General features: G+C 35.7%; 1 protein-coding gene across 4 annotated transcripts in view; it reads right to left on the bottom strand.

The window, feature by feature from the left end:
* The window catches only part of DIAPH3 (diaphanous related formin 3), a 488058-nt gene that overhangs the window by 307664 nt on the left and 158028 nt on the right, over positions 1 to 22366 (bottom strand). For all 4 annotated transcript variants that reach the window (XM_021697835.2, XM_021697836.2, XM_021697837.2 and 1 more), the window contains 8 exons: positions 21994 to 22104; positions 21593 to 21711; positions 20300 to 20416; positions 15817 to 15935; positions 13077 to 13141; positions 6677 to 6781; positions 3140 to 3448; positions 2299 to 2413 (listed from right to left, as the gene is read on the bottom strand). In XM_021697835.2, coding sequence (XP_021553510.2) covers positions 2299 to 2413; positions 3140 to 3448; positions 6677 to 6781; positions 13077 to 13141; positions 15817 to 15935; positions 20300 to 20416; positions 21593 to 21711; positions 21994 to 22104 — 1060 coding nt within the window. The remainder of the gene's footprint in view (positions 1 to 2298; positions 2414 to 3139; positions 3449 to 6676; positions 6782 to 13076; positions 13142 to 15816; positions 15936 to 20299; positions 20417 to 21592; positions 21712 to 21993; positions 22105 to 22366) is intronic.

Here is a 22366-nt window from a genome sequence, read left to right as displayed (position 1 = left end):
ACATAATAGCTATAGGAAGTCCTACTTTTCTGAAAGCAGCAATTTTGTTTTCCAATAAAATACTTAAGCACTAGTAATGCTTTAAAAAGCACTCTTAATTCTCCTTGAATAATGTTCTCTAGGAATTATTCTTTAAAATCCAGACCAAAAAGTTGTCACCTTCTCAGCTTGCCACTGTGAAATGTTGGCATCACCCAGGGGAACAACCTTGGGCTTCCCCCTTTCCTGGTCACCATGGAAGTATCCTCCACTGTCACTGAAGAAAGAAGGTAGCATCTGAGCTGAGACAATAGAAGTCATGGGTCTCTGCCAGCCTCTAAGTCAAATGAGAGACTCTGGGCCGAGGGGACAGCATGTCCAAAGGCAGAGAATGATGGAAGTACAGAACACTCACAAAAAGATCATCCTTCCCTCACCTTACCCTTTATAACTAATATTAGATTCAGCAAATACATTTTTTTTTTCAACCTTGAATCTCAAGGCTAAAGTTAGATGACTTAAGAATTTTTTAAAGGTCCAATTATTTCATTTAGGGCTAGCACTACAGCTAAATTAAAGACATGCTAACAAGTTTCCCTTTTGAGCCTCATTAATTAAGAAAGTAATCAGAGTAAAGAGAAAAAAAAGAGACAGTAGCTGGATGGCAGTATTACTTAAATAGCTTTAAGGTACCACCATTTGTACCTACTAGGAAAGCAAAGGGAAAACTAATCAATTCCAGATTACGAAATCTGAAATTCTGAAGTGTTTTACATGTAAATACACATTTTAACTGCCATATATTTTCCTTGATTGCCTGAAGAGCACACTAATCTTATTCAGAGAAAATGTTCATTCTCCATAATCAAAAGGTAAAATTAAGATCTGCTTACTTCACAAGTTTTCCTAGGATAAGCTTGCTGAGAAAATTCCCACTGTTTTCAAAGATCAAACTACATCAGTTTTACTATTTTGGTCAAGAACAGTGCCCAAAAATATCTGCTGAAGGCTCTGGGTTTATCCCAAATTCTGGAAAACCACCTTAATTTACAAATACCTTTTAGAGTTTCTAACTTACATTATTTTTTAGAAAGAGATTCTAATTTACAATTATATTTTATAAGCATTTCAAAGGAATGCAAATGATTTTTTTTCTAGTATCTGCCAATATCCTTTCATTGCCGTGATTGTCACGTTAAATCAGATACATAGCACAGTGCCTAACACATAGTAGCTTTTAAGATTTGAGAGAGAGAGAGAGAGAGAACAAATGGGGTGGGGGAGTGGCAGAGAGAGAGGGAGAAGCAAGCTTCCCACTGAGCAGGGAGCTCAATGACATGGGGCTCGATCTCAGGACCCCAAGATTATGACCTGAGCCAAAGGCAGATGCTTAACTGACTGAGCCACCCAGGTGCCCCCATAATAGGTATTTTAAGAAGTTAATTCTTCCCTCTCTACAGCAAGCCTTCCCATCTCCAGCTGGAGTACAATCTATCTTCTCCAGCAATCTGTGCTCAATGAGCCCAGGGTCATAAGTGGCATAATTTGTGGTGAAAAAGTTTCCTTTTTGAAAATTAAAAGGTAATCACTGATATAAGTACCTTGTAATATAGGCCTAAAATGTAAGCATTACATAACTTAAAAATTAACTTAATAGTTTAAGTGGATATCAACTCTGAAACATATGTGGTGGAAACCCAATTTTCAGGCAAGAATAATGTTTGAGTTATTTAAAAACAAAACAAAAATATCACACCAAACAAGTAAAAGCTTTCACAAAAAATTTTGGAAATGAATGCTATTACTTTTAATGAAAAGATCATATAATCTATTCATATATTTCTATTTTAAGCTAGCCTTCAAGGTATTCTATAAATTTGGTATTTCTATCTCATGTGACTCATGCTAATTATTGCTACACTCTAATATTAAAGGGTGGTAAAATTATAACTAGAAAAAAGGCTCACATTTTGTTTGTTTTTCTAGGTCCCATTGACTAAAAGGAATTCTCATGCCAAAATCCTCTGTGAAAACATCCTCCTTTTTAAAAGTCCAATTTAGAACACCTTCAAAAGATACTATACTGAAAATTTGACAAAGTTCTGTATTAAACATTTGCATTTTAAAGACTGCTCATGTAATAATCCAAATAACAAAATCTGTATTTTAAACATTTCCTTTCATTAGATAATTTAACCATTAGTGAAGTAAAAATATCATGTCTAGGACTCTTAAAATAATGCTCTCTAGAAGTTAATGTATAAGAATCGGCAGTGTTAACGTACTAAAATTAACAAATAAGCACTATGTTCAACATACCTTTTTGTTGGCAACAAAATGTATTCTCAAGTTTACAAAGCAAATCCACATTTTCATACTTATTTTCATTTGCTTTTATCCAGAAACAGTTTTCAGTCATTTCATGAGGTCTGATCTGCAATCAGAGAGATGGATTCATAAATAGTTGGGTGTTTCACCTCTCCCAGTGCAATCACTATGCTCAGACCCAGGGTCCCATCGCTGCCAGCAGATGTTTATGAAGCAATCCCTGTAATATTTTCCCCCAAAGTGTGTTCAACAGAATCCAAGTTCCCCAGGAAGCTAAGATTTTATTAAGGGGGGAGTGGGGAGTTCCACTACCACATCGTTGAGGGTTTGAAGCAGAGTGAAATAAAATTTGTTGCTTCTTAATTATACCTATCAGAGTCTTTAATAATGCTCGTGTGCACTGCAACAATTCAAGTGCAGGATACATTACACAGCCCCTCCCAAAGTTGTCTGACCATGAAACCATCTTTCTACAGAATTCAGAATTTCTACGTCCTGACTAAATATCAACCTCTGACAACTAGTATTGGTTTTTCCAATGGCTACCCACATAGAAAAGTTCCAAAGATCACTAACATTGTCCTTTTGAGAAACACTTCATAAAGGGTTCAATGATGATAATGTTGAATTATCAATTTGATGACGAATCAAATCCCATTTAACAATTATTAACTCTCACCAAATTTCTAAACCAGAAAGCCTTAGTCGAGAGAAAAGGGCTTTGTCTCAACACTTTAATTCAAATAATGCCTATTTAATGTCACTGTGTAAATATAAAATTAAATTTTAATGTAGGTGATAGTATGTTTTCTTCCATTTAGTTCTGTTTTACCTTTAACCAATTCAATCTCCTCATGCTGGTTTCAGGTTTAAATTCTTTCTTTGGTTTTAACCCAAATGGTAGGGTTGGTGGAGGAGGAGAGTTTCGCCCGCTGAGAAATCCCAGGGGAGGTGGTGGGGGCACAGGACCACCAAAGGGCATTGGCATTCCTGGAAGTGGAGGAGGGGGTGGGGGAGGGGGTGGAGGCGGCCCGCCTCCGCAGGAGGGCAGCGGCGGGGGAGGAGCCAGTGCTGGGGGGCCAGTTCCATTTTCTCTGGACAGCGGCAAAGCGTTATTCGTACCAGCTGGCAAGGCACCAAACTAGAGAAGAGGACAAAAGAAACATGACTAAAAACACCTACAACACATGCAGAAGTACACTTTGCTCAAAAATTTATTATTTTAAATCAAAGATAATTCACTATCAGCAATTTCACATGGGTTAACCAAAAAAAACAAAATTCCAACCAAGTTGGGGTTTTTTCCCCCCAGTTAAAGAATTTCACTTTTGTTTTCATAAAAGTGTAATTGTCAGAAATATTATTTCCTATTTTGGTAGTTATGGCCATGCCGGTGGAGATATCCAGGAAGGATATGGGTATATGGGTTTAGAAGATTTGAAAATCAGCAGTTTCTAGGTGATAGTTCAAGTCATGAGAGTAGCTAAGGTCACGCAGTATGGACAGAGCATCTAGCATAAAGAAAAGTCTATGTACAGAATTCTATGGAATACTAGCATTTAAATGAGAAGTTAAACAATAAGAAGATCAAGACAGACTTAAATAGTATTGTCACATCATGTGACATGTGCCAATGACCTTGAGAGGAGGGAAAAAAAACAAACAAAAACAAAAAACCTGAAATTCATAAGTAGGACCGGCGGGGGCACATCATGATCCTTGTGAACTAACTGGCCTTTCAAGTGGCTTTCATATATAATTCCATGTAGATGCCAACTTCACAGCGATTTCAGGGCCTTGGCACATGCTATTCCTTCTGCCTGGAACTCGAGTCTCCGCACATGGATCACTTCCTGCTGGTCCTTTCAGTCTTAGCACCTCCCTTCCTCAGGAAAGCCTCATCTGACCACTCCTTTTACACTGATAGCACTGCTTCTCTTTGATTGTACCTATCAAAGTGTTCAATACTTAAGGAATCATTAGCATTTATCTCTTTGAGAGATTATAAGCTCCACAAGGGAAGTGACTAAGTCTGTAGAATTTACTATTCTTTTCCCAGCACCTAAGGTTGCGACTGGCAAATGACAGCCACTGAAGAAATACGTGTAGGATGAATGGATGAAAGATGAGAGAAAAAGCAGACAAGTACAGGTTCATGAATCACAAGTGAAGCAGGGGCATGCTGATATTCAATAGTGTCCAAAGTCACAGAGAAGCAATGCAAAATCAGGAGTGAAAAAGAGCCAAGTATGTCCACTCGTCACTTTTGTCCTTTTGTTTCTATGGCATGGTAAGAATAAATGCATTTTAATTATCATAAAGAAGACGAGAGTTGATAAATTTTTTGTAGTATGATTATTTTCCTGTAATTACTTCAATTCAGACAGACACACACACACACACCCCTTGCAAATGGTGGCATTTAGTAAATGTTAATAAATCATTTTAAAATTTTCATTGCACAATTATGGAAAAGAGATCATGTATAAAAGCCTGAAATTGACCTCTGAGATCAGCACAAAGAAAAAGTGTTATAAAAGAAACTGAAACCACAAATCAAACATATCTTAACAAAAAATTAACTATAAAGTAGAATCAATTCAGCATTATGCTGCATTGCTGTTAGAATGGATAGTACTGCCCTCTGAATGTTAAAGATGTATGTTATATTCACACTCAATATGCATTTTATAATTAACTACTAATGTCTTAAAGAAATGGTTAGATTTCCGCTCTATACTAGCTCATTTGATGGAGGATGGCTGACTTAAATATATCATTCATGAGGCCAGATTAACCTGTGATTAACTTGCTCACCATTATAGCCCCAGCACCCGACAACATTTAGTTGTTAAGTGAATAAAGGAATAAAATCACAGATAACAGAATATATTTTATTCATACCCTTCATAATCATTATGGCTTTGATCAAAGAGAAGGATCTTAAGACAAATGAATAGATTTCATGAGAAACACACCAATCCATTAAAAAAAAAAATTTCTTGTTGTTCTTCAAAAATTAACAGGGTGGCCGATACGGTCTCTAATTCCAGGCTTGCTTCTGATGTACAAAACTAGTCATCCTTTTCCACATTCTTAAATAACATAGGAGATTCCTGGATTTAATCTGTTTTAAAACTAATTCATTCCCATATTTATTTAAAACACATGCAGCAATATATCCAAAGCTGATGATTATCTTCTTTTTTTAATTGACAGGAATTCTTTAGATTGGATTTACAACTAATCCTTCAAGTATAACAAATTAAAAATAAAGTTTTTTAAATTTATATTAGCCCAGACCAAGAGAAACTGGACATAAATATCTCAGCCACTGTCTATAACTCAATCTGAAATAATAAAACACAATCAAATATTTCTTTTAGTGTGAGAGACAAGGAGCCACATGGGAAAGATGAAAAGTTTCAATAAATTGTACTTCCTTCTTGCACACCAAAGAAAGATCATTGAGAGTCATTTTCTTACAGAAAAGAGCTTCATTTTGCCTAAAACTGAACACTTAACAGATAGCTATCTCTTCAGGTATCTTCTTACAGGCTCTGTAACAAAACTATCCACTAAGTATTTAAAAGAAAACAAAATAGCCAATAATATGGGAAATAGTACACTGATCTAGGAAATGGTACATCTGAGACTATTTCGACATAACCATAAATTAGGATGAAAGAAAATGAGCAAAAACTATACTTATTGCTCATCATCCTATATGTAAATCTGCATGAAGAAATTTAGCTATGAATATTCTACCTCTTTACTGTCATCCACTTACAACATGCAGATGATGTATTTCTTGCTATCTAAATGTTTTATATGTAGAGGGTGTATGTGAGCTATCTGCTTCATAATCCAGATTTGCTCTCTTTTTTGTCATGTTTTAAATCTGTTTACTTTTGGAAATTGAAAAATTATCAGAAAATGTTCTCATTCAGCTAGAGGTTATCTTTCACTGCAAGGTACCCATAGGCTGAAGGTTTTGAAAAATAAATAGCTTGAGCAATAATTTCCTGTAGTGGGATAAAGATCAGTGATGAATGACAAATCTAAGAGTAAAAGATTTTCTTACCCTTTATGATTACATATAAAACATGTGACATTAAAAACAAAACCCAAATGAAACATAAGCAGATTAATTAGTAAAAGTTTAGACATTCTTAAAAATGCCAAGTACAAAAAAAAGTGGCGAAGTCATTTTTAAAAAAAATTTACAGAATAGAAATACATATAAACAATACTATTATACTAGTGAAATTAAAGCTTAAACATTTTGAGCTATGAAGATATGACATGACCTTTGCTTCCCTGGTAAGCTTTCAATACCCAAATTCAATCCAGAAAGATGGTATTTTACCTGTGACTTAAAAGCTTGTAACTCTGCTTGAAGTTCATTAATCTTTGCTTCCTTTTTCTGCAGTTGGGCCTGAGTTTCTTGGTGGTCGGTAAACTCTTTTTCAAACTGCAAAGGAAAAACAAACAAACAAACAAACCAGGAGACAGAAAGATGGCATTGAAAAGCACTATTCTTCATAGAGAAATAGGACTCTAATGATCTGTCAGTAGAACACAAACCTTTTATGAAAGGAATGGCAGATCTTGCTAAGTCACCGAAAGCCTTTTTCTAGGTCCCTCCAGGTCCCACCAAAAATCATTCAGTTTGCAAGGGAGCAGACAAAGCCAGAGATGGTGTGACCTTCTCCTCTCGGCAGAGCAAAGTGGCTCAGAGGGATCTTCAACAGTGACATTTTTCTTAAAAGTCCCTAAATATCATTGCAACTCTGTGTACAATAATAGCAAAGCATTGCACTGAGTTCCATGACCCCTACCTGCAAAAACTTCTACTTAAAATTTATGGGAAGTTTATCATTAGGAATTAAAAGAATTCCATTTTAGTATTTTTTATTATTAAATGACTCCATTTTGTAAATGCATCTTTTTCTTACATCATTATGCAAGTTAAGGGCCCTGATGTAGGCTCTAACCTTCAACAATAATTTAAGATAATAAAATCTGTTATTTATCATGAATCTTTGGGAGATTAAACTTTGGGAGATTAATGGTAAATTAATCTTTCAAAGACCCTGGTGCAATACCTTGTGGGAGGAAGGCAAACAGCAAAATTTGGTGAATCCAATGAGTTTTCTAATTTATATAGCCCCTCATCACAAATTCCCATCTTGCATTCAAATAGCTTCACCCTGTCATCATCGTGACTGAAAACCTCTCCTAGCAGAGGTGACTTTCAATAGCATAGTGTCTCACAATCAAAGAACATTTATCTCTTTTAAAAAGAAAAAAAAAAAATCAAAAAAATACACAACTACATCCCAAATGTAGCCTTTAGACTTTAAAATACACTCAAACCTCAATTAAGGAAAAAACAGTAATATAAAACTCATTTACAGAAGGTACTTATTTACAAATTTTATTTTGTCCCTAACTCAAAGAGGTGGTTAACTAGTTCATCATTATACAGCCAGTAAGTGAAGATGTGAGATTAAAAGCCAGATTTTGTCTTCCAACCCTGAGTTTAGATGAGAACACACCACCTTCCTACAACTTACATTTAGGTACTGTTTTATAGTTTGTTTTTTAAGATAGGTTTTATTTTTTAGAACCATTTTAAGTTTACATCAAAATTAGGCAAAAGTTCCCAAAGATTTTTCATATACCCACCCCCCCCCCACAGGTCTTGCGTCCCCCATGATTTAGTGTAAGCAAATTTGCCCCCATATTCATCTCTGTGCACCAGTGTGTTCCATTACAACACACTGTTCTGGTTCTCCTACTAACTCCTTGACTGTTCCTACCAATTCTTCTATAGTTCCTATTCTTCAGTCCCACCTTCTAACATTTCCATGTTATAAGACTCTTTCTTCACCCCTCTGTTGGTCTCACTTCTCATGTCTGGTAGGATGGTATCTTCCACACCCACATGCTTCAATCCCATTCATACACTGATGGTGTCCAAATCCCTATCACCAGCTCAGCTTCTCATGTGAATTCCACACAGCTAATTAGTCCATAAATGTATTTCAAATGCTTAATGAACAAGGAAAAAAAAAACAACAAAACCAGTATTTTTAAAACCAGTATTATCTTCCCCCCTACAAACTTTTTTGAATACTGCTATTCTTTCTAAAGAACTGGCTCAAAAAACAGGACTCCTTTTGCTCTTAAACTTTCAGTGGCTACATTTAAAGGCTACACTCATTAACCTAATATCTAGGAACCTCCTAGGACTCACCCCAGACTACCTAATTCCCATTAACCTCACCCCAGACTACCTAATTCCCATATAGTAAGTAATAGAATGTGTCTGATGTGTTCCTCAAAGTGGTAGGTGCTAGACATAGAGTTGAATAGAACACAGTCATGGCTTTTAGTAAGTGTAGTGTCTGGTGGCAAAGTAAAAGCAAACTAATAATCCAAAATCTATGAAAATTACCACAATAGAAAAAGAGATTGCAGAGAGTGATTCCAGGAGGAAGGATGCTTGACCCCAGGTTTAAAGAACTTGAATAGTTAGCTGGGAAGGGGAGCGGACACTTCAAAGACAGGGCCTAGCACAGTGCATAAATGACAAGCAACCATGTGTCAGTGCCATAAAAGGAGAAGGGAAAAGAAATTGCAAGGGATGAAGTCATTTTTTTTAATGAAGATTTTTATTTATTTGAGAGAGAGCGTGAGAGGAGGGAGGGTGAGTCGGAGAAGCAAATTTCCGGCCGAGCAGGGAGCCCAATGCGGGACTCGATCCTGGGACTCCAGGATCATGACCTGAGCCAAAGGTAGTCGCTTAACCAACTAAGCCACCCAGGCTCCCCAGGGATGAAGTCACTGATGTAGACAGGAATGAAATTGTTCAAAGGAATTTTACAATAAGCCAAAAAGGTTTCCCTTTTGCCTGAAAACCAAGGAGAGTTATTAAGAGTACTTATAAGAAATTAACATGATCAAATCTGCACTTTGGAAAACCCAACCTGTAGCAGGGTGGAAGGTGGAATGAAAGAGAAACACCAGAGGCATGAAAACAAGTTTAGAGGCTACTGCAGTTATCCAAGCAAGAACTGAAGGCCTGCCTGAACAAAGGAAGAAGACAGAGGAATGGGGAAGAAAAAAAAAAAAAAACAAATGGTTTTTTTTCTTTTAAACAATCTAAAAAAATTAGTGTACAACTGAACATAGGAAATGAATGAGCGAAGCATATCTAAGATGACTATGGTGTTCTATTGCTTTGCAAACTGGAAACTAAATATTAGAATTTTAGGGGGGGGAAATAGGGATATAAAATACATGGGGAAAGGCATTTTTTTTAAGTATTATTTTAGAAAGCGAGAAAGCGGGGGGTGGGGAGGGCAGAGGGAGAGAATCTCAAGCCAACTCGCCGCTGAGAGTAGAGCCCAAGAACGCAGGGTTAGATCTCCCAACCCACAAGATCATGACCTGAATGGAAATCACGGAATCGGATGCTTAAGTGACGAAGCCACCCAGGTACTCTTGACAGGGCATTTTTAGGGAAAAGAAAAATGAATTTGGTTTCAGAAGTATTAATCTTGAAATGCCTATAAGAAATTCACAATAAATTTCCATATACCTCCTTGGCTATCTCAGCCTGTTGCCTCACATTAGCTATCAATCACTTCCTTGGGTAAGCCTCCCTTGACCACCCAAGACTAGATGAGAAATCCTTTCTATAGGCTTACACACAGCATTGGGTTTAACTACCATAATAGTTATTACACTGTCATATAAAAATATCAAAATGCACTATCACAGACCTCAGTAACATTCACCAACTGGAAGCTTATTAATAATGAGCTGAATATTTTATTCATCACCTTTCCAAAGCCTTACATTTATAACTAAACTCAATAAATATTTCTGGAATGAACAGATGGAGCCAATTCCTGTCAAATCTCCCTTTATATGTTGTGAATAAATATGTCAATATCATATATTAAAGTTCTTCAATCTCCCAGCATGAAAAATCTTTGAGAGGTCATGTTCTCTATTCTCCCTTTTATGACTGCTCAATGTTTACTGCTGCTTAGCAAGAAATAAAAAATTAAATCCTTATGAGAGTAAAAATGAAGTCTTTTTCACAATATCAATATGTACACTATCCTATCTCATATGGCTTAGAATAAGATTTGGAAGGAAAAAGGATTATTTATTGGAACAAAGATAAAACTACCAAAACTACCAGAGCCATAATTAGTATACTCTAAAAGAATTTATTAAATTAACTTGGCCTTACTTAAAGTATCTCTATTACTTAACAGAGAGGAATTTCTACATCCTACCCTATTAAAAGGATCAGACAAAATATAAACTTTGCTTTAGCATTTTTATAATATCTATAGTCAAATCACAGTAGCCTTGGGGATAAAATGAATCTCCATTAAAGACGTACTTTATAAAAACAGACATGATAGCCTTCTTCTCCAAAAAGAGTTACTGAAGCAATATTACGCTTACAAAATTACACGCAAAAATGTCAAGAAACACAGTTAAGGCTGAGGCTCTGCTTAATTTCACTCCCTAGGGTAAATGTATTAGTGCATCTATACAAGAAGGTTGATAATTCAATATTCTCTATGTACTTTATGACATTTCTGGTCTTCATTTTTCAAATTTATGCACCAAAATAAAGAATGTGTCTAGCAACTATGATAGCTTCCTGCCTAAAGCAAAGTATTTACATGTGTCCTTATAAAGCTATCAGAAAGAAGTTCTTGCTGATATATACAAAATGATATGGCAATAGAAATCTTTTATGGAGCAAACAATATTTTCTGAATATACCTAAGACATAACTTCTGACTAAAAGGAGACAAGTAACCTTGAACAAGGTCCTTCTTCTACTTACACTTAAACTTTACAATTTTAAAACAATATGTTGAGAAGGGTATCACGTTTAGCAACATTCATATATACCTTATACCTAAAAATGATTATAAGAGGAAATTTACACTATCTGGGATGCATCCAAATCAAGTACTTGAAAGTTTGCTACTACTTTCTCATGAAGACTTAAAACAGTAGAGAAGTAGAGAGCTTGGAATACAAGGTCAGGGTGAGGGGTCACCCTACAACATGACCACCTATCAACTGTAACACATATGACACTTAAATGATCCATTAATTTGTCTACTACACTACTGCAGGGCAATGACAGTATCATATTCATAGCTGTAATCCTAGTCTGCAGCCAGAGGCCCAGGAGTTAATCATCTCTCACTAAGTGGTGAACCTCAGGACTTCTTATACAGGACATTTACAAAGTTTTTCATGAATTCCCAATAACTTATGGAAGACTGTCTACCATTTGCAAGTTATATTATCTTAAAAGGTTATAAAAATGTACAATTCTCTCAAGATTCATCTGGGTCGTGGCGGGGCGCCTGGGTGGCTCAGTTGGTTAAGCGACTGCCTTCGGCTCAGGTCATGATCGTGGAGTCCAGGGATCAAGTCCCACATCAGGCTCCCTGCTTGGCGGGGAGTCTGCTTCTCCCTTTCCCACTTCCCCTGCTTGTGTTCCCTCTCTCCCTGTCTCTCTGTCAAATAGATAAATAAAATCTTAAAAAAAAAAAAATTCATCTGGGTCGGGATAGATCAAAAATGTAGCCTCTCAGGCATGGTACCAAACACATAGTAAATGTTCATTTAGTGTATGTTCATTCAGGTGCTGGTAGTAGTAATTATCATTTATTCCTCCGATGTGAGAAACCAGCCACAAGAATTTAAATCAGAGTGACTACTTAAAATGTGAAGAAATGTAAATTTTTCAAAACAGAGAAAAAGTCTAACAGATACATACTGAGCAGAGATGAAACCACAGAACCCCACCTTAAAGAAAAGCAGAGAATGACTGGATGGTCAGCAATACTACCAGGAAGAAACAAACAACTGGTAATATTGGATGCTTTTCACCTATAAAAATGACAGTTTTATATGTTCAATTAAATCTAAGGAAGCAACTTTACTCAAAACAAAATTAACCTTCCTTTTAAAACTTTTAGACATAATTTTGATCTTAAGGGCCTAAGTTACAGGAGTTCTTGAGGAATACTCCAATCCTAAAACTTTGAGTCTATGCATTTTGTTCATTTATTCATTCACACATTCATTTTTTTTTTTTTTTTTTAAGTTCTGAGGGCCAGGAATTGTTCTGGGTGTAGGGACAGTGAATAAACAAAATCCTTCAAACAAATAAACAAAACAAAAATCCTTCCTAAAGTTTACTCTAGAGGAAGAAAGAGATAATACATCCACGGACACACAGGTAAATACATACACCATGTGGCATGTCAGATAATGAATACAACAGAAGAAAACAGGGTCGGGCACTTGGGTGGCTCAGTTGGTTAAGCGACTGCCTTCGGCTCAGGTCATGATCCTGGAGTACTGGGATCGAGTCCCACATCAGGCTCCCTGCTCAGCAGGGAGTCTGCTTCTCCCTCTGACCCTCCTCCCTCTCATGCTCTCTCTCATTCTCTCTTGCAAATAAATAAAATCTTAAAAATAAATAAATAAATAATAAAAAAATAAAAAGAAGAAAACAGGGTCAGGGTTGGGAGTAGAGAGTTAAAATTTTTAAATATAGTAGTCTAGAAATCCTCCTCTGGGATGGCATTTGTGCTGCCTAAAGGAGGTAAAAGAGAGAGTGGGAACACCAAGCAAAGTCCCTGACGCAGAAGCATGCCTGAGGAGGCTCCTCATGGAGTCTTGCAAAGTTGGTCAAAATTACTTACTTTCTTGTAAAGTTCCGATGCTTTCTCTTCAAACTCTTCTAGTTTAGCTTGATCTATGCAAGTATCTGAAATTGTGATGACAATTTTTTTTTTTATTCCAGTACTTCTTAAAATCATTAGGGACTTTAAAAGTTCAGAAGGAAAATCATAGAAAAGAATTAGAAATAATGCCAGTAATAAAAAATGCAAAACAGAAACCTAACACTGGGATGGAGAAGGATTTTCCAAGTGTGACACCAAGCCCATAAAATAGAAAGGTAAAGACAAACCCAACTTTAATTTCAAACTATTAGACAAAAGGAGGAAAAAGTTCAAATATAAGAAAGAATACTCTAAGGTTTCTATCATCAATCCATAAATATTTTGAAGAAGATGATATCCAACACAAGCTAGGAAAACGGGCAAGAGTAATGAACAGAAAATTAGGAACAACAAAATTAACAGCTGCTAACCCATATGAACAGGCATTTCACTTTACCTAACACAAAAATACAAATTTTATTTAATGAGACACAGCAAGGATTAAATGATCCATAATACCAAGCGTTGTAGATGGCACAGAGAAACTGACTTGTCTACACTAGTGTAATGGAAGCATAATGAACTTTGCTAATGATAACTAGTTAATATGAGGTAGTATGTACTAAAATTTAAAATATGCATTTTCTTTCACCCAACAATTCTATTGTTAGGACTGTGCCTTTAAGGATGTTCTATTAGCCAACATCTGGAAATAAATGTCCATCAATAATAGATTAAATAAGCTACAATATATATGCACACAATGGGATACAATGCAGAAGAAGTGATTCATATAGATTCCCCATGATATAGTTGATCCCTTTTTTTAAATAAAAGTAATACATAAACACAGTTTTAAAAACACATTACAGAAGGCTTATGATGAAAAGTAACAACAAATCACTATATTAAAAACTCAATTCCACTTCCAAACTGCTACCTCTTACAGTTCTTCTTTTATCTTCTGGCAGTTACCTTCTTATCTCTAAATAAAATGTATATACCATAATTTCTTGATTTAATACGTTATAGATAGCTTCCTATTAAAGAAGATGAAAATGGTGTTCCTTGTCTAATCCTATTTATTTTAATAATTTTGCTTTCTAAATTGGCTGGCTCTGGAGCACTAAATATTTAAAACTCTGACCTCTGTTACGAAAACAACATCTCCTGATTTCCACTCCAATATATGAAGTTATCTGTGCCCCATACTTTCCAACGTTTCTCTACCCTAATATCCGAACCCCAGGTCTTCACGCTCACCTATTCACGTGAACACACTGACATTCTCTTCTCTAAGTCCTTTGTACTGTGTCTGTAAGTCTTGTGTAAACATTTAAAATCAACACATACAAGGTACTTGTTATAACTATGTAAATATGGTTCACTCATAGAGCCAAGCAGTAGTCATGGTGTCTATTCCCTTCTCAAGGGTTCAATATCTAAACCTCTCATCTACTCAAGAAAAAGCATTCCTAATGGCCAGGGGGAAGCAACTGGATTTTCAGATACTATTCAAAATTGTTCCACATTTTAGCTTGCTTTGTATTTACAGGATGTTTTTCCTCATTTCTCTATCCCTCCCACTACCAGGAACTTCTAATTACTTCTCTTCTGTGGAGGGAAATAAGCACTTTCTTTATCAGTGCCACTAATATTATCTAGTTTCTTTCTCATTCTATACGTTCCATACCTCTTACTGGACTCAAATATCCTATGAAGAAAAAACCACCTCACTCAAATAATGGATATTCTTTTCTCATGTTATGCCAAAATTTGACTTACACATACTCCTTACACCTTAGTTGCTATGTGGGATCACGTATCAATGACTATTTTGTTCTCTGTTACTTTAAAATCCATGAATTCTTTACCCATGCAGAATTTGTATCAGGCACTGGAATGTGGAAAAGAGTGGTTTGCAGAGTCATGCAGAGTCTCCAAATGCTGACACATCCCATCATATAGGATCAAAATAATCACCATTGATCTCATCAGAAACAAATTTGAGTACTGGGAAGCTGTCAAGCTAACAGTAGCAGATGCAAGTTTTCCAAAACTCAAATTTTTACTTGAAAGCTTGAATTTGATCATTGGTAACAAATTCTATCAGTTGTTTTCCCTGACCTGGTTCATTTCATTTTTAAGAAACGTGTGTGCCAAAACAGTCATGCCTGAGTAGCCCCAGCTTTTCATGACAATCATTCCTTCAAAGCAAAAATCAGCCAATTCAGCTCGCAATTTAAGCAAATACACAGCTATGTGCTCATTGAACTTTGGGATGTGGAAGTGCTAAATGTGTAAAGACAGTTCGTTTTGTCTTAGGGGATATTAAAGTAATGCGTACTCGAGGGTTCAATTTTTAATAAAATAGTGTTTTCCAGTTATCAAGGACACTCAACTAAAACAGCAGTTTTTATTGTTTTGTTTTACTCAGAGTGAGGAATACGATGGCTACTAACACGGTTTGGTGTCACTTACTGCCTTGATTCCTAACCAAGTTCCAGCAGTTTGACCCACCATTATTTTCATCACCAGCACAAGTATCAAAACAATGGAAAAGGCAAATAAGGTCTTAGGATTGTTAGGATCCTCTGAAAAGGAGGGTATTGAGGGCCCTCAGGACTCTACAGGACCACACCATTAGAAGCAATGCTGCAAATGTGACTGGCAGGGTAGGGGATAATAAAAGATTTCCATTTAAATATTAAATACTCACCAACAAAGTGACTTAAATCTAAATCTAGTCTTTTTCGATATGTGAAGTCTGGATCCATCCCATCTCTATGCAATACAATCTGAGATACACACTCATCAATTAATTTGAAGTATTGTTGCCTAAAACCGAGAAAAAGAATAAATGTACACCCAATTTATTAGTGTAACTTTACGTCAAAACAAAGCATTTTGGTAAGCTCGATTTCAAGTTCAGTAATTTACCTTTGTACAGTTTCAACAATTGACATGTCAGATTTAACACAGGAGAGTAAATACAATGGTCATCACTTTCCTTCTAATGATCTTAAGATATTAAATTTTTATCTCTTTTAGCAAATATAATGCTTTAATGATGATTAGCTTACAAAAGTCAGAACCTTGACTTAATTAGTAAACAATAAAAAAGTAAGATGAAGTGATATGTGCTTAAAAGCAATCCTCAGAAGAGATCAACCTACCACTATACCTACTGAAATATCTACCACTATTCATTTTATTAACACAAGCCAAAACCCATACTTTTTCAAAAAAAATTCTCTGAAAGGGTCTTAGAACTATACAGTATACTATTTTTAGAATGTTTGTGGAGTCCAATTAAAAACCGATACTGTAAATTATATACAATACCAAATGAATATTTCTTACTCAAAAGACAACTGAAAAAATTTAGTATAACATTTTCTGTCCAACAATTAAAGTTTAACTAAAATTCCCCAATAGGGATATTTTCACTATAGTCCACCTATGTTTCTTCTAAGCAAAAGAACGTCCCTTAAAACTTAAGCCAACAAATTTAAAAGAATTATATTAACAAAACCAAACTGAAGTGACAGAAAAAAGGTGGGTGCTATCTCAGTGAGGTCAGTCCTTCATCCCCAAGCCACCCCTAAGACTTATTTCTTCCTTCAATGACTTTTAGCACACATTTCCTCTCCCAATCTTTCTCATCGCGTATGTGATGGTGCCTCTAGTCACTTGAGCTCCTCCTCCCTAGAAACCGTGACCTACTTGTCCTTCATCCACTTAACTCACACCTAATAAATGACCCATTATACTGAATAAAATTCACAGCAACATTAGCAAAGATGACAAGTGGTCACTGTCATAAACTAAAAATGTTTTAAGACACTGCTCTTGGGTACATATCAAAGCAAGATAGTATTACCAATGCTTTCCTCAGTGTTCTAAACTTTTTTCAAAAAAATTAGTCTCCCATTCCCTAATGCTTTGCCATAATAACCAACCACATTTACAGTTAAGGTACATAAACTGCACACGTTCGTATCTATCACATTTGAAAACCGAGGTGATGCATCCCATTCCTTTTTTACTCTTATTCAATATTATCCTAGTGTTGGGTTTTTTTTTTTTTTTTTAAGATTTATTAATTTGAGAGAGAGAGGGAGAGAGGGCAGGGGGGGGGGCAGAAGGAGAAGCAGATTCCCCACTGAACAGGGAGCCCGATTTGGGGCTCCATCCCATACCCTGAGATCATGTCCTGAGCTGAAGTCAGATGCTCAAATGACTGAGCCACCTAGGCACCCCTATCCTAGTATGTTTTTAACACAAACAAGTTTAAATTAACAACATATGCTATTTTGAGGCCTTTTTTTAAAATCATAATTTCAGTATGTTCTCTCACTTCCACAGCTCCCAATGATAAGCTCATTTACAAAGTAGCTGAAATTTCATGCAAAACCTCTTTCAAGGCAACACTAGCAAAAAAATAATGTACTTCTGGATTCCAGAAATATAAATCTAGAAAATAATCTCCATGAGCAATGTTGGTGAATTAGTAAATATGTCAGAAGAAAATGTGAATAACCTAATTAAGGGATGAATATAAATTGTCATTACTTCACTGATACATCATTTTTGCTGGAGGAATTTTAAAATCTTCACTTGCTCTTTAGTATTTTTACCAAATATCAAATTATCTCCTATGCACATTCAACTAGCATAAAATTTTGCACATGTAAGCCATTGAGTATTTGTTACAGAATTGAATTTGATTTTCTACTCCACCCTCCAATTTTCTTTCCGCATTTCATTTTTCTTGGGGGCAAGAGCTACCTCGTTTTGTTTTGTTTTTTTAATATTTAATTTATTTGACAGACAGAGACACAGCGAGAGAGGGAACACAAGCAGGGGGAGTGGGAGAGGGAGAAGCAGGCTTCCCGCAGAGCAGGGAGCCCGATGCGGGGCTTGATCCCAGGACCCTGGGACCATGACCTGAGCTGAAGGCGGACGCTTAACGACTGAGCCACCCAGGCACCCCAGGAGCTACCTTTCATGTACATTCTCCAATCAAGTTCCACTTCAGTAAAATTTCCTCTTGTTCCAAATGGGAAGGTGAGCAAACTTTCTAATTTCCCTATCCACTAATTCTTTTAAATGAGAATATCTTGCATTCTAAAATAATGCCATTTATAAAAACCTTTAAAAAATTATATCAGTATGTGTTTAGAATGTTCATTAAACAAAAAATGTTCAGATAATCAAAGATTTCTAAAAGGTAAAATCCAGGTCCACCTATGATAGTGAAAACCGAAAGAAATGAAGCTAAAACCAAAAGAACAAGATTCATAGAACTACACACCACTAAGTGAAAGTTTTACTGTATGTAAATAAAAAGCTGAATTTTTAAATGAATGTATGAAAATTTATGTAAATGACACTAATCTGACTCAACCTTATAATAAAAATATGTTCTAAGAATAAATAACAATAATAAATATCCATGAGAATTTAGGAACATGGGGAAAAAAATGGATGGAACGGTCTTGATTACAGCAGTCATAGGAAGAATGATGCCTTCTCAGGAACCATATATGGAACAAAGACCAAGGTCCTTGGGCTTAAAGAGTCAAGGAAGAATGCAGCATGGTTACGTATCAAATTAAAAATGTGATACTTGAAAAATGACCAAAATAACTAACCTTCTATACCTCACTAATGTCACTCTGGTGATACTACGGTTTAATATTTTTCTGAGACTCTTAATTCCACTGAAGTGATAGGATTGCCTGAGCAGGTCCTAGGAGAGTTGAGCTTTTCAATCTGTTTTAAAGGTAGACAACTGCATATGCTCTTGGAGCACCAATTAGGGATTAGGGTAAAATTAAGGGATCAAAAGTAAGATATAACAACCCTGGCAGCACTAAGACACACTGAAAAACTTTGAAAGCAAACAATATTCTTGAATTCCTGAAAACTCAAGCAGCATCAAACAATCAGAGGTTGACAGAACCAACCACACAGGGATCAAGAAAAGGATGGGGTTACTTTAGAGCAAATGGAAGTTTCAATTTTATTTTTAAGAACATTTGGAAAACATATTAGTATAATTAGCAGCAAGGTACCTCTGATATTTAACAATATTAATCAATGTATTAATAGTTTTATCTTAATCAATGTATTAGTATTTTTATTAATAGTTTTGCCCATGTATTAGTATTTTATATTAGTATTTACAAAAGGAGATAAGATGAATGATCTATACTCATCCCAAAGAACCTAGTTTTACTTTTTTGACTCTTATTCTATTCACTTGTCAGTTATATCAAAAGCCTAAATTACACCCTCTGACATCACCCAGAGGACACAGCCTGAATGAGACATGTCTAGCAAATTCTTCTACATGAAATTAGAGTAAGAAAAGACATACTACCTGAAGTATTTGAAAATGAAATTTCAGGAAAGCTAAATTAAAGGCAACAAAAAATGGTTTTATATTCAAGGATCTCAGCTTCCCTCATAAAACAGTAACAAAGTGGAAAGAGGATATAGAGAGCATTTATTGAGAATACACCATGTGCCAGATATCTGGCTAGGAGATTTACCCACGCTATTATATTCCATCTTCACAACAACTGAGCAACTTAGGGGCTAATATCTTTACACAGCTACAGATAGACAACATACAGACGGGATAAACAATCTGTTAAGCTTCAAGATGGCTAAGATATAATCAAACTTGAAATGTCATTTGTCTAGCTTTTCTGATACATTAGCAACATTAAATGCAACTGTATTATCAAGGCACTTGCTAGCTACTTACAATGTATTATCAAGGCACTTGCTAGCTAAACACTAATAAAAGCAATGTTTAGTACCCTTCATGTAACTTATAAAAAGAAACATATCAGCATCATTCCTACTACCTAAACACTAACCAGAATGTATTATCCATCACATGATAAATTGGTAATGTGTTGCTAGTTCGCATTTTTATTCAGGTGAAAACTTGTTACCAAGAATCTGCTGGAGCTTAAAACATAACAGTAATATCATTTTACCATCACCTGTCTAAATATATGCCCAGAAGAAACGCCACATTCCATGAGTCAATATTAAGACAGAAATAAAAATCTGAAAATTATTTGCTTGCCCAAACATCAGGTGATTTTCCCAATAAAATTTTATTAGTGAAAGAAAACATTACAACATAGCTTCTTCTTACCTTATAAAATAATTCCTCTTACCTTATAAAATAATCATTTCGAATCAGCAAAAGATGCTGAAGAATAGAAATGAAATATCCCTCTGCTCTAGTTTCCTTAACTGAGTTCCACACCATGTTGTAAATATCATATGCTTCAGTGAATTGATTAAGGAATACACGATTTATTTATCGTCTACACCAAACAACTGCAATAACATGGCATGGAATCTACTCTGTAAGGCTTCAAAAGATTATTATGTGCCTTAGCCTAAAATAGGCATCATGTATATTTAACATCAAATAAAACACAGGTATCCAGGATTCAGAGTAGAGGAAAACATTTTGCAAATGACAACTTGACCTGACACTCCCTGGCTTCTCCTCCATGATCAACTCCAAACATGTGCCTCTCTCAAGCTAAGATGTTGCTGGCGGCAAGGGTAATGGGCAGCTGGTTGTGAATACCATATTAGGTTTTCAGAGTGCATTTATCAAGAGAGCTGGTACCAGGCATTATCCACCATGGAGAAGCCCCAGTAGAGGACAGAAACCTGGTGGATTTCTGGAAAAGCACAGAGATCTGTAGACCCACAGAGTTAACAAAGGCCCATGTGAGTGTGCCCCCAAGGTGTAGGGCAGGAGCCAGCCAGCAAGCTAAGGATACCCTACTCCCAATGCTGGAAAGCACTAGGGGAGGGGAGGTGCCAAACGTGAAAAGAAAAAAACAGATAGTGAACACACACACACACACACACACACACACACACGAGGCCCTAATAGAATCCATCTGTAGGTTGTAACGTTGATTTACATATGCATGTACTCAGAAACACACACGCTAATAAAAAAAAGTTTATATAAAAATCAGTGATTCATGTGTCTGATGAATCACAGACCTGTACCTCTGAAACAAATAATACATTATATGTTAAAAAAAAAAAAAAAAAAGAAGATAGTAGGAAGGGAAAAATGAAGGGGAGGAAATCGGAGGGGGGAGACGAAACATGAGAGACTATGGACTCTGAGAAACAAACTGAGGGTTCTAGAGGGGAGGGGTGGGGGGATGGGTTAGCCTGGTGATGGGTATTAAAGAGGGCATGTTCTGCATGGAGCACTGGGTGTTATACGCAAACAATGAATCATGGAACAATACATCAAAAACTAATGATGTAATTATGGTGATTAACATAATTAAATAAAATTTTTAAAAAATCAGTCTGATTCATAAAGGTTTGACTTTATATTGTTTATATAGAAATGGCTTTAGAGGTTTGGTTGTTTGGGGTTTAGCAACAGTTTTTCCTATTTCACTAATTTCAGAACAAAAGGATATTCAAGTTCAGCTCTAATATCTTCAAGGCGATGGGAGAACTCAAGCAAATCTTCTTCCTTATGCTCATCAAACACTTTAAGCTGGATATCCAGGCCATCGTTCTTCATACGTTTTAAGTTCTAGAGTTATTAAATAGAAATGACAATCAACGGTTTTCTTTTTAATAATGCAAAAAAGTTAATGAAAAACAAACAGTAAACCAACCATTTGACTGGATTTATAGCATTCAAACACTTAAAGTGTTAAATAATACTCATATCTTATCTGTATTTCACAAATTTTTATACTCAAGCCTTTTTTCCCCACAGATAAATTATTCTTGAAGGTAATTTATCTAAATTTCCCCCTATTCAAGTACTCCTCTAATTTAAATATTAATAAGGAGACTGCAGGGCACTTACTGGCAAGATCTCTTTCAATCCACAACGCATAAATTCATTTCTGATGTGGAGCCTGAAGTCCAAATCATCAGGAGATGTAACAAGGGCATTGATGAGCTGCATACACGCTACCTACAATAGATTGCACAGTGAGACTTAGGCTCAGATTCCAACATTAAAGAAAGAGTCGTAGAACTATCAAGGTTTTGTTCTAAGAATCAAATACCTTCCTTCAGAGGAGAACCTATTAAAATAATAATCTGTATGTAACTTATTTTAGTCAATTACAAATTAAACAAGAAATACTTCATAGAAAGTATTTCTTTCTGGAGGTTTCTTTTTTTTGTTTTTTTTTTATTTTAGAAAAAGAAACTGGAGGTTTCTTTTTTGTTTT

Source organism: Neomonachus schauinslandi, chromosome 3 (genome assembly GCF_002201575.2).
Source record: "Neomonachus schauinslandi chromosome 3, ASM220157v2, whole genome shotgun sequence".
In the NCBI taxonomy this organism is placed as follows: Eukaryota; Metazoa; Chordata; class Mammalia; order Carnivora; family Phocidae; genus Neomonachus; species Neomonachus schauinslandi.
Note: the sequence above shows the minus strand (reverse complement) of the source record. Positions and strands in the feature narration are given on the sequence as shown.